Source organism: Heloderma suspectum, chromosome 4 (genome assembly GCF_057233095.1).
Source record: "Heloderma suspectum isolate Gila_16-S chromosome 4, 16-S_ref, whole genome shotgun sequence".
Taxonomy (NCBI): Eukaryota; Metazoa; Chordata; class Lepidosauria; order Squamata; family Helodermatidae; genus Heloderma; species Heloderma suspectum.
In genome coordinates, this window is record NC_139461.1 from 194,593,734 (window position 1) to 194,607,052 (window position 13,319).

Below are 13,319 nucleotides of genomic sequence, written 5' to 3' on the forward strand. Positions count from 1 at the left end.
ATTGTTTTCCTTCAGTTCTTGCATATAATGTGGTACAGTTTATGGTTACACATTTCTAGCTGCACTTTGGTTTATAGAATGAGATAATGAGGCACTGAAAGATCCATGCACTTCTTCTTTCCAGTTGTCAATTTATAGATGTCAAAAATGTGGTCATTTTTCTAGGAAGCAAACTCTCAGCTTCACAACTTGGAAAGAGGCATCAATGAGGAGCATCAGCACTTCTCCATAATGCTAGAAAAAACTAAGATAATTCATCTTGAGCAACACAAAGAGATGGAAAAGCAGATTGAATTAGTAAGTTTCTAGCTCATAATATTCATTACCATTTCTCAAGACTCTCAAGTACAACTTTTTTCAGTAACTATATGTTTTGGTGATCTCCAGCAATTAAAAAAGATGTAGTATTTCTCTGCAACATTCCTTTTGGATTTGGTCCACACATGGAAACAGCCATATGACTGGCCACTTGAAATGCAGATGCATGGGAGCTGCTTCATGTGACTGGCTCTTTGTGGGAGGCAACCCGCTGCATGGCTCTATTTTTCATCATGCTATTGCAGATCTCAAGAAATGAATGTGCTTGCATTCAAATTGATAGAATATTGTGGAGAGCAGTTTCCCATAAATGACTTGCCACATGGAGAAGCCTTCATACCATTGTGCTTTCAGCTGAAATCTAGTGTTGGGTGGCTTGTATGAATTAGCCCTTAAAGGTACAATCCTATGCCTGTTTAGTCAGAAAAGAGTCCTAAAACTCCCAGCATTCCCCCATTAGTCATGGGGAATGCTGGGAGTTGTAGGACTTCTTTCTGTCTAAACATGCGTAGGATTGTGCCCTATTTCTGATCTTAAAAAGACCAAGACTGTTCTAAGAAGATGGTTGGACATAAAGGATAAAGGGTGTTTTCACACTATCCACAGGATTCACATGAGAGCAGGGTTGGTTCTAGCAGAGACGCATTTTGCCACTGGCCTGGGGTGACTAGCAACTACCTCCAAGCAGTTACTTTTGCCCACCCCCTCTGTCATCCTCACCACTGTAGTGCTACGTGTCTCTTAGAACTCCAAAGCCAGAAAACACAATTTTGATCACAATTCCAGTGCTTGTTCCCAGCGTAGGAAAAGCATCCCAGTGCTGCAATACTTGTACGTGCTACCTTTCATGGCCCTGTAGAGCTGCCTATTGCTGTAATGTTGTTTCCTCATGCCAGAAATAGCATGGCTTAGATAATACAACTGCCTATTCAACGTTTAACATGTCAAGAGCTGCAGCCAGAATATTATTACAGTGTTTGTACTGCTGCAGTGAAAGATGGTGGTGAAAGAAGCATGTGTGAACAGTGAGTGAGGTGATTGAGAGGCCTTTCCAAAATGTTCACGGAGCTCAAGTACCATTGATGGAGAGGCATGTCCTCTCTCCTCCATTTCTGAGAAGAATCCCAACCAAGCTATTTTAGTCCCAAGGAGGACTTTGGCTCTCTTTCTCTAAATTCAGTGCAACACATTGTAGAGTCCTTAGTTGCACTGAACCTATTTGCACTGTTATGAGATTTATTTTAAAGGTTAGCCCAAGTTTTTACTCTAAAACATATTGACCCTGTTCACATGTAACGAGAACCCATGGTTTAATTAAGTTGTTGACTTAACCTGCAATACAGCCACCAGACAATCAAACACATTGTGGGTTGTTTTTCCAATTTGTGTGTTGTTTTGTTCCGCCCCCTTGATGACTCCCAGCCTGTATCCTAGGAGCCTTTGTAACACCAAATAGGTGCCTCTGTAGCCTGACAAAACAGCCCACACACAACCCATGATTCTGGGTTCAGATATAAGGAGAGCCCATGGCTTTGAACATCCCACAGTTGACAACCCAACAACAAGCCATGAGTTCTCTGAGTTGTTCATGGTTAACCCACTTAACCCATAGTCCCAGATTTGGATGAAATGACAACCATCGATTCAACAACCCATGGCTTAATTAAATGGTTGTCATTACGTGCCAACAGGGTCAATACCTGCCTCAGAAGTATAAAATATTGTTCATCACACTATTGTAATGGGTACCGTGTAGATGTGCCCTTTGTTGGTGGTGATTAATGGCAGCTAAGTTTCTTCTAACAAATATGTGCAAGATACTGCAGAAAGGGCAATCAAGAATTATTTTTGTATAGCTTCAGTCTCGAGTAGAAACTAAAAACCAGCAATTCCTGGAACAAGAGAACACAATGTCCATTTTACAGCAAGATCTTTTATGTAAACAACGTCAGCTGGAATCACTGGATCGACTGCTAATAGAAAGCCAAGAGGTACAATTTTCCTGAAATGCTTCTTGCAAAGTATGTTTTTTCATCTTTTTATGCTTGTTCCCAGGACTGGGTTTGGCTGCTTCAGAAAGTGCTGCTTGCAGACTGCTGCTTGCTTTGCCTAGCAGCAGCTTCTCAAAATATCTTGATATATGGGGTGCGGGGGGAGTCTGTCTTCAATCATTCTTAGTAAAGCATAGGCTTTGCATTCAGCCAGTCCCATGTTCAGCCTCTGGCACCCATACTTAAAGGATTCCCAGAAAGCTGGACTGGGAAAGTTCTGTGTCTGGGACCTCTGAGAACCACTGCTAGTCAAACTGGATAGACTTAAGTATATGTCTAAGTATATGATTCCTGTGTTCATATCAGGTGTGTCTACATATCTTTTGTAGTAGCTGGAGGTGGCTAGGGAGATAGAGGAGTGGTTTTCTGCTGCCTCCTGCCCAATGACCCCTATCAAGAAGTCTTGAGATGCTCCAGCCATTTAAACAAAGTTTTATAGTTCAACCACAACCCTTTCCCTTGTTTGAGCCTTATTTATTTATTTATTTATTGTATTTTTATCCTGCTACTCAGCCAAAAAAGGCTCCTGGAGAGGCTTACAATCAATGAACAAAGAAGACAGTCCCTGCCCGCAGGCTTACAATCTAAAAAAGACACAACACACAAGGAAAAGGAAATGGGGAGGGAAGAAGGAGAAAAAAGAATTAGGTAGAATATTAGCAGGGCTGGTGGGTTGGCCCTGTTCCCCCCTCTCATCTCCCAAAGGAGGGGCAGTCCAACTGGAGCAGGCCCTGATGTTCCCTTTGTCTGCTCCCTCGCTCCTTCTTCGTCACAGGGCCATGGATGTCAGTTAGCTCTGGGGGCGGGGGAGTCCAACTGGAACGGACTCTGTCCCTTTGCCTGCTCCCTCGCTCCTTCTTTTTCCCCGCAGGGCCATGGATGTCAGTTAGCCGGGGGGGGGGGGGGCTGCTCTTTGGATCCCAGCCAATGTCTGGATTAGGTCTCGGAGGGCCCATTATCCAAAAGGCATAACTGAGAACTTTTAGGGTGGAGCTTGGGTTCTGTTGACTATCATAAGACGTATATGGTTTGCTTCAGCATAAGCCTTCTATGGGTGGAAAGACTCTTTTTGTCAGTGGGAGGCTTCTAATCCAGTGGGGTTTTTCCATTGGCTGAATGGAGGAGGAGGCAATCTTACCAATACCTCTCTCCCCCTGAAGTCCCCCGTATCCCCTGAAAATCTGGATCAAACTGATCAGAAATAGGAGCATGAAATAGGAAGCTAGTAAAAAGCTTTAATGTTGAAAGTTTGAAAACAGGAAGATGAAGGCCCTGGAAAAAGCAACAATATGATTGTGTGAAATGGGAGAGATGTTTTAAAAATGAAACTAAGGTCAGGAACTGTAGAGGTCCATACCTGTAGAATTTTCTTCAAACAAAACAGTCAGGAACTGAACTGTTTGACAGTCAGCCTAAGGCAGAAGGGTGCCAGTAAAGGCTGAGCTGATTTTTCTTGATGGACCATTTATGAAGTAAGGTATAATACCTGTTATAACATCATATATTTTATTCTGTTGATGCTGAATGCAAACAGGAAATGGAAAAGCAGAAAACCAAGAAGGATGAAGCTTTAAGGACATTACAAGGCCAACTCACTGAAGAAGCAATCAAGGTATGTGGCTTCTCATTTCTTGTGGCTTCTCATGACTTGCAGTATCTTTCTGTTCCTTTCTGTACTCTTTGACCAAAATATTACATTTCTTACGCTGAAGGTTCAACTTACCATCAAATATTCTGTTACTTTTCATTTTGAATGAGAAGAAATGAAGATTTTTTCATTTGGACACCAAAGTAATGTTGAGCAGTTTACGTTCGTAAAAAAAAAACTTTCATAGTTCCATGTTTTTCCTTGTATCTCGTAAGTTTTATTAAGGGTGCAATCCTATGGATGTTTAAACAGAAAAATGTCCTACAACTCTCAGCATTCCCCAGCCAGTCATGCTGGCTGAGGAATGCTGGGTTTGGAGGACTTTTTCTGTGTAAATATGCATAGGGTTGCACCCTAAATGATGCTACCATATATGTTAATTGTTATTTTAATTATTATTAATATTATTTGTAATAATAAAAGGATATGTGTGCCTGTCTGTCTGCACCATAGCACAAAGACTGTGAAAACTAGACATCTGAAACTTGGCATGTATATGAAGGGGACCCTAGAGGTGTGCACCTTGGGGTTATTTGGATTTTAAAATGGATTAATTAATTTAAATGTGTCTGTGTATTTGAAGCTTGCAGTACCATCTTCAGTCACTAGGTGGCAGACTTTCCTGACCTGCACATAGCTTTGCAGACAATACAGTTTGAAACTGGGGGGATTAGTCCAAGGGGGGAAGACAACTGGGAGTAGAGCTGGTGCACATGGGGACTTTGAGGGCAGGGCCAGCATATGCAGCCCGACTCCTCCCTTCATAGGTTCAGGTAATTACACCTGAATAGGCCTGTAAGTTTTTTTTTTAATGTTGTGGTATCCAAACAAATACTTACTAAGAACAAAAATATTTTTGTCTGCCAAGATATTAACTAAACTTATGTTGTCTATGTATCTATGTATCAAAGTAGCATATCTGATTATATTTTCATGCTTATTCGGATTTTGCAGATGTCTGAGCACAAAAATTGTTTCCCATTTTTATGTGATCTCTTTTAGGTCAAACAACTACAGACAGCATTAGATATCTATAAAGAAGATCTAGCATTATATTTAAGTCGTCTAGAAGAAAATAAAGTGTTATTTGAAAAGCAGCTGAAGAAGAAATCGGAAGAGGTAAACTTGATGTTTCTAATAGTCTTACTCCTCATGTATTTGACTGCATTACATCTGTGCTTTGTCAGCAGAATTGGCTCCCAGTCAGTTTCCAGGCATAATTTCATTTGCTCATTTTAACCTTTAAAGGCCTAAATGGCTTGGGACCAGATTTCTGAAAGACTGCCTTCTCCCATATGTACCTACCCAATCCCTAAAGTCTTCAGAGGCCCTCCTCCGAGTGTCCCTGCTAGATGAAGTGAGACATGTAACCACCAGGGATTGAAGCTTTTTGGTACTGGAAGGAATAGCCTCCTGGAGAGGTTCACCTGGCGCCACCTTTTTGGCACCAGGTGAAGATCTGTTTGTAAATAGCTTGTAAATAGCTCATCTCATAGTTTGGGCCTATCAGTTTTAAAATTGGTGTTTTTAAAAATTGTGTTCATTTTAATTATTTTATCTTGTATTTTAATGTTGTATTTGTTTTCTGAGATGCCTAGAGCACTTGTGTTATGGAGAAATATGTAATATTGTAACAGTGCGAATCTATGCATGTCTACCTGGAAGTAAGTCCCCTTGAGTTCATTGGGGCTTACTTCCATGTAGGTGGACATAGGTTGCCACTTAAGTAAATAAGGGCACAATCCTGTTGGATCCGCCCTTGATACACGTAAGCCTTTGAACTTGGAGGCTTACAAATATCCAGCACAGATTGGGAGGTGAGGCAGAGGTGATCCACGCCTCCTGCTCTGCATTTCAGCTAGACAGGCTTTTTCGCCTGTTGAGCTGAGGCAACGTGGAGCAGAGGGAAGGAGGCTGGAGAGGCCTCTGGGTATGATGTAAGCCAGCCCTCCCAGTCCTGTTCCCTCCCCACCCACAGAACTGCCCCCTTTCCCTCCTCTCCAAGGTAACTTTTGCAACCTTGGAAAGACAGCCAGCGTGGTTCTCTCCATGCTGGCAGCAAGGGGGAGAGAGCTCAGATTCCTGGTTCTGAGGCCAGAGCACTGTCTATGACCACAGATCCAGGAATCTGAAATATCCTATGGCCCCCCACACTCTGTCTAGGAGCCATAGGATTGCTCCCTAAATGTGTTGCAAATAGTATTGATATCCCCATCTGGGTTCAGGAGAAACTTCTAATAGTCATGGAGAGAGTTAGTCTAGTTGTTATAAATATTTTTTTAGAAGCAACGGTGAGGAAAGAGCAAACTTTGCTAATGTATTACTATAGCAGGACTAAAATCTTAAAATGTGGGTAAGGACATAAAGTCTGTCATTAGAATGCAAATATCTCTGAAAATCAGAACTGATCCCGAATTATTATAAGTACATCTTTTTCAGAATCTGGTCATTTTAAGCTGGAGTATATTTCAACCATAGATCATACTGTGTGTATTTTATTTCAGTTTATAGTGGATTTTAATGATAAGAACCAGAATTTATTAGTAGCTTATAGGTGTTGTCAAGCTGCTGTTCTGCGGATGATTAAATGGGAGTAAGCTGAGAATGTACATCAAATTGTTAGTGCCTCATCATATTGTTGTGCTTCCAGGTGCAACTTTTGCAGAAAGAAATGAAGTTAAAAAATGACAATCTTCAGTCAACTGCTGAACAAAACCTTGTTCTACAGCAAACACTGCAGCAGCAGCAGCAGATGTTACACCAGGAAACCATTAGGAATGGTGAATTAGAAGACAGCCAAACAAAGCTCCAAAAGCAGGTGCAGTCTTTAAATGAGCTGTAAAGGATTTCTTGACTTCATATTACTATTGATATACTTTCAGTTATATTTGGAAAACAAAATTAAAAACATTGGCTTGGGTCCAAAGAACTACTTTAGGTGTACCCAAGAGTTTGGACATGACCAGTGGAATTTGACCTTTTTTCTTTGAATAGAAGACCCCCATGCTATGTCATAGGTTGATCTTAAAATCCCGCCAATTTCACTATTTTTTTTGCTATGTAGTATAGCAAACTATAATATAGTATTCCTGTTTGAGGAACAATCCCAAAGGCACACTGAGCATACAGAAGTAGTTTTGTTTCAGTTTTTTTTGGAACCTGCTTATTGCCTGTGGTCCAAAAGAGCATGGATGCAGCATAATCCTAGGTAGATGCCATTCTGCAATCAAAGGTGCAAAACCCATTTGCACAGGATCATGCTTTTCTTGATTTCTGAAGCTTGGTAAAGTGTATTTCCATACAGTATCCTATTCCCACAGTTACAGCGTATTCCTATGCATTATTAATTGGACATCCTCCTGTGTTCATTGGGGCTTATTCCCTAATAAGTGTGTTTAGGATTGTGCAGTTAAGCCCTTCCATGCTTCATTGGTTTAGTGAGGTTTGACCTGATTTGGATAGTGTCGGTTACCTGAAAGTAAGTTAAGTTTTTGGACTTAACTCCATGAAAATGGGCTTAGGATAGCATTGCCAGGCTAGAGTTCCCAAGCCATTAATTTCACTGCAGTCTTGTTAATTTTAACGAAACTTCTCTAGAGTAATTCTTTGGTGGCTCTATTACTTTGTTGCCCCTTTGATGGGAAAATTAAATATTCAATACCTGTATATCAGAACTTTAATTTAAAATCAGCAGAGACATTTATATTTCAGTTCTGTTACATGTTTCTTGAAAATAATTTTCAAAATGAGGAATCATGTCCATTAGGCAAACAGTAATAAAAGGTATTTAAGATATATATACTTTCTGTCTCTGTCTCTCTCTAAAATTAAACTGTTTTCTGAGGTTGTAAACCTGAAAGCTGTATATAAATGGTTACTATAGATAAATAACAAAATAACAGAAAATAGTGCAATCCTATGCATGTATACATATTGACCTGGGAGTAACTAACTAGGCACATTGAACTCAGTGGGTCTTATTTCTGAGTAGGCATGCATAGGATCGTGCTGCCAGGCTGCAATCTGATTTTGGTGGGATTTACTTCTGAGTAACCTATGTATAGTGCTAGGCTGCACTGCATATTAACAAAACAATCCCAAGCATGTTTATGCAGAAGTTAGTCCAATTTAATTCAATGAGGCTCACTTCCTAATATGTGTTTAGAACTGCAACTTAAATCTGTTACTTCTTTGAATAGGTCTCAAAACTAGAGCAAGAACTTCAAAAGCAGAAGGAAAATTTGGAAGAAGAGTTGAGAAGAACAACTGAGAAACTCCATTTAGCCTCTGAAGAAACTGATTTGAAAAGACAAAAAGTAACGGAACTTACTGCCACAATCAGGTATGTTCCATTGGAATGGATGAATCTGTCAGTCTTGCTTTCTCTTGAATTCAGTTTTTTTAAAACTCAAGTTCTTTCTGTCCCAAATATGAAGACATTTGCAAATGTCTGCAAATTTGAAATCAAAACAAACAAAATTCTCACTTAGAAGATTTTTTAATGGATGTGCTCTTTTAAGTTCGTATTATTTATTAATTATTTTACTATCTAAAATTGTGCTTCTTGAATGTACTGTGTTTTGAAGGAAGAGGTTTCAGAACAGAACTCCTGCTACACAATCCTGTGTGTCTACTCAGAAGTAAGCCCCATAAGATTCAGTGATTTTCTCCTAGGTACATGTATAGGACTGTAGTCTTAAGCAAGTTATTTAACCACTAAAGGCTGAGATAGCTTAAGGGCACAATCCTATCTAGATAGACGGTCACCTCTGAACTTGGAGGTGGCTGCCTATCCAAAGCAAGGCAGGAGAAGCACGGAGGGATTGTTCCCACTGCGCCTCTCCTGCTCTGCTATTTCTTCTAGATAGCCGATTTCGGCTGTCTAGCTGTGGGGGGGCCGAGCGGGAGAGGAGGCTGCTGTACGACACATAGGATGTGTTGTACTTGCAGATCCGCTCTCCCCGCCCCAGAACGCCCCCAGCCCAGCCCCCTTTCAGCCGCTGCACGCTCCTCTTCTGAGCGTGGAGGACGGGGCTTCTTCACGCTGCCTCTGAGGCAGCACGGACGTGGTGGGAGGTTGGTTTTCCAAGAACCGACCTCGGAGCACAAGCTCCAAGGCCGGTTCCCGGAAAATAGATATCCTATGGTTGTCTAGCTGCTGTCTAGCGGCCATAGGAGTGCTCCCTAAGATATCTTGCTTGTTCAGGTCCATTTTGTTCTGAAACATATACATAGTTCCAATGTCTTCAACTTTTCAGGAGGATCAAACTGCATGTGTTGTAGATCTGTGGAAAAATGTATTTTGCTCTGGACAGTGTGTCTTCAGAACACTCTTATTTCAGTTACTTATTGAGACTTGCTCATTTTGTTTGTTAGGCAGATTAAAATAGAGATGGATCAGTGTAAAGATGAGTTAATAGACATGGAGAAAGAATTAGTGCACTTAAGACGTGATGGTCATAGTAAAGCACTAAAGCTGGGTCACTTGGAAATGACTTTGGAGCAGAAAGTTTCAGAACTACATAAAAAGACCCAACAAGGTAGGCTCTCTGCTATACTTTGTAGTCCTGCTTTTGTGAAGATTCTACACAAGCTTTATTGAAATGAATGGGAAATGTTTCTAGTAGGTTATACCCTTTGCAGTGGAATGGTAAAGCTACATAAAAGCAAAAAAACAGAACTGTAGAGTCAAGAGCTGAATTCTTAGATGAAAACATTTTAACATGAAAGTATATCTTGCATACAGTGGGCAATATCCAACTGTAGCATTCCATTAGCTTAGATGACATCGCATTAACAGAAACTAGATTCTGAACTATGCGCAAGAGGAGAATCCAACTAAAGTTATGTTTGCAGAAGTGCATAATGCACAAACGCTTGCACAATGGAAAGATTTGTCGGAGCTCTGGTAGTACTATTTGAGTTTGCGGAATGATACTGTTGGATATTGCCTAGTGTGTCTGTGTGAACATACTTTTTTCTTATTATCGTTAGCTGCCTTGGAGATTTGCACTGACCAATAGGGTAAAAATCCTAAATACATGTAAGATGTATAACGACATCAACTTTCAGGGGAATAAACATTCTTTTTTCCCCCTTTCTATGTGCATAAAAGTGAAAGAGTTAGAAGACAAACTACTTGTGAGTGAGACGCAGCAAAAAGATGCTGTGCAGGAAGTAGAAACACTAGAGACTGACCTGCAAGGTGTCAATGGGGAGCTAAAAAGCGCTTTGAGACAACAACAAGAACTTCAGGATATGCTACAGAAGGCACAGATGTCTCTGGAGGAGAAGCATGCTGCCATTCAGGAACTTACAGAGGAACTAAGGTAGACCAACCCCTGTTACTGAACTGCATCACCATTATAAACTAGTAAACTGGAAATCTGATTACAGATTTTTCTTTCAAAATTTATGACTGGCATCCCCTGTAGATCAAATATCTAATTGAGTTTACATGTATTTTTTATCAGTGAAAATGCTAGTCTTTGTAATTTTGTTTTAAATTGCCCTACTCTGCTACCCCCCAAAGCACTGCACTGCAAAGTTTTAAAATAAAAAAGCTCAACCTGTTCTCCAACCCATCTCCATTTGCTGGAAGAGACTGATGTTGGAGGCTATAAATGTAAAGCCTGACAGGGCCCCAGCATGAATAAGGCTGAGCCCTCCTCCCTCTTGTCTCCTTCTTTATCTGTGTAGAAGACAGGGGCTGAAAAAGGAGGGGGTTGGTAGGGAGAAGGTCTATGCTGCCAGTACTTTCTGCCATCTTTTCACTGCACTGAAGGTAATAACTGGCAAGAGGAAACAAAATAGTGCCCAAGATCCCAGCTGATCTTCCTCTTGCCTTCTTCTGAGGTATGGATGGCAAACAGATGATGTCTGTGAGAAGTACGCCAAAGTTCTACAGCAGTCACAGATGACCAAAAAAACAACCAAAAAAAGTTGCAGTTCTCAGAAGAATCATCTGTCTAGCCTTTATCCCACAGAAACATCCGTGGTTTTAATTTGTGACCCATTGCCCAATTTTCAAAGATTTTTAGTGTGATCGTATAGTTTTAATGGTTCATCCATTTTTATGAGAGATCAATGAAATTTTGATAAAGGTACAACAGTTGTTTTTTCCTAAAAATAACTCAATGGGAAATAGTCTTTCTGGCATTCAGTTTTTTAAAAATCCAAATTGAGGTTTATCAACATTTTTTAAAACTATTCCGTTTTAAATTAGTAGGCATGTTCCCACAATTCAACATATATTTAGTGTTAAGTAAGTGCTAAGTGGCAATTACATGCAAGAAACTAGCTGCCTGATTTTATGCGTGTTTTTCCAAAATAAATCCCATTCAGTTTCATGGAGGACCGAAGTAATCCATCCAGGTAAGTGTGCATAGGATTGGAGCTTGTGCCTATAGGCTCATTTATTTAAGAGTCAGTCCCATTGAACTGAATGAGCCTTGCTTTTGGATAAACATAGGATCAGACTGAAGGAGAATTGGAGGCTGGTGACTGCCATCGTTTAGCTTCCTTGACAAAAGAAAACCCATTGTACTTTATTTTTAAATGAAAATTGCAGAGAATGCAAGGATGAACTTGAGGATAAAAAGCAAGAAATTCTTGACATGGACAAGGCACTGAAAGAAAGAAACTGGGATTTGAAACAAAGAGCAGCTCAGGTTAGAATTTTTTCAGAATAATTTGCTTAGTAAGTTTACTAACTTTTGGACATATTATTGGGGCTTAAGTGTTAACCACATCTCTGTGGGGCATAATTTCATAATGATACCAGTCTTGTTATAATATTTGTTTTGTCTGTTGGCTTTTTCTTTTTTTTAAAGGTGACACAGTTGGATATGTCCATTCGTGAGCACAGGGGAGAAATGGAACAAAAAATAATTAAATTAGAAGGAAGTTTGGAAAAAGCAGAGCTGCAGATCAAGGAATGTAATAAACAGGTACTTTATTTGGTCAAAATACTATTACAGATCATTGTAACTGAGAACCTGTGCAGCTCACCAGCTGTACATTTTCAACAGAAATTGAAGCTCTCTACACTATATATATTATACTGTAAAGATTGTAAGACCTTCTAAAATAGATAGCTTCTTCATAATTGATCATGTGGCCTATGCCATGTTTTCAGATTGAGAGTTTAGAAAGCAAGCTACAGCATTCAAAAGATGAGCTTCATGGGAAAGAGTTTAATATACTCCAGCAGGATCAAGAGATAAATCGTCTTAAAAAAGAAACTGAAAGAAAGGAGCAAAGAATATCAGACATTGAAAAGGTAAGTTTTTCTTTGAGTAAATATTCTCATCTGGTTATCTGGCTATGCCAGATTTTTTAATCAGTCTAATTACTTTTAAATCGGTAAGCAGTAAAAGAGGGAAGAAATATGATGCCTTTTTCATATAAGGTATTTAGTAGTACAGTCCTATGCATGTCTCCTCAGATAGAAGTCTCATTAAGATCGTTGGGGCTTACTCCCAGGTAAGCGTACATAGGATTGCAGCCTCAATGTGGGTTTCATCTCACAGTGTTGTTTTACAAAGTAAATTATTTATCATAGAGAAGACCAAAGGAAACACAGATAACTGATTCCAGAGGGGAACTGTATTAGTCTGTTAGAGCAAACACAATAAAGAGTTTTGTGGCACCTTAAAGACTAAGGGCACAATCCTATGCATGTTTGCATGTTTTGATTGAAAAGTCCTACAATGATCAGCATTACCCTGCTGCCAAAATGCTTTTTTCGGTCTAAACATGCATAGGATTTCACCCTAAGACATTTGCTATGGCATAAGCTTTCGTGGACCTGAGTTTACTTCATCAGTTTCATGAAGTGTTGTCCTGAATTGGCAGATATATATGTATACTAATGCACACACGGATTCCTCCCAATCCCTTTTCCTTTTCCGTTGTATAAGCCTGAGGGCAGGGATTGTCTTCTTATTGATCTTTTATAAGCTGCTCTGCATGCCTTAAATACAATTAGGGAGCAATCCTATGGGGATAGTTGGCTGCCTCTGAACTTGGAGGTGATTGCCTATCCAATGCATGGCTGGAGGAGTGAGGAGGGGATTGTATCCTCCGCACTCCAGCCGCTCTGCATTCGCGGCTAGACAGCCGATTTCGGCTGTCTAGCTGCAGGACATTGGAGCGTGGGGTGGGGAGGCTGGATGACACATAGGAAGTGTTGTACCGGCACTTACGAACTCCCTGCCCCGCCCCACCTCTGAGAATGCGCCCTTTCCCCCGCTCTGCACTGCTCTTACGAGCACGGAGTGGGGGACAATCCGTGCTGCCTA

General features: G+C 40.4%; 1 protein-coding gene across 8 annotated transcripts in view; it reads left to right on the forward strand.

The window, feature by feature from the left end:
- The window catches only part of CCDC18 (coiled-coil domain containing 18), a 43,451-nt gene that overhangs the window by 18,162 nt on the left and 11,970 nt on the right, over positions 1–13,319 (forward strand). For 7 of the 8 annotated variants that reach the window (XM_084851778.1, XM_084851776.1, XM_084851782.1 and 4 more), the window contains 11 exons: positions 166–297; positions 2,175–2,309; positions 3,904–3,981; positions 5,020–5,136; positions 6,668–6,835; positions 8,217–8,359; positions 9,394–9,557; positions 10,133–10,346; positions 11,588–11,687; positions 11,850–11,966; positions 12,155–12,298. In XM_084851778.1, coding sequence (XP_084707904.1) covers positions 166–297; positions 2,175–2,309; positions 3,904–3,981; positions 5,020–5,136; positions 6,668–6,835; positions 8,217–8,359; positions 9,394–9,557; positions 10,133–10,346; positions 11,588–11,687; positions 11,850–11,966; positions 12,155–12,298 — 1,512 coding nt within the window. The remainder of the gene's footprint in view (positions 1–165; positions 298–2,174; positions 2,310–3,903; positions 3,982–5,019; positions 5,137–6,667; positions 6,836–8,216; positions 8,360–9,393; positions 9,558–10,132; positions 10,347–11,587; positions 11,688–11,849; positions 11,967–12,154; positions 12,299–13,319) is intronic. The other variant, XM_084851781.1, reaches the window with a different exon arrangement.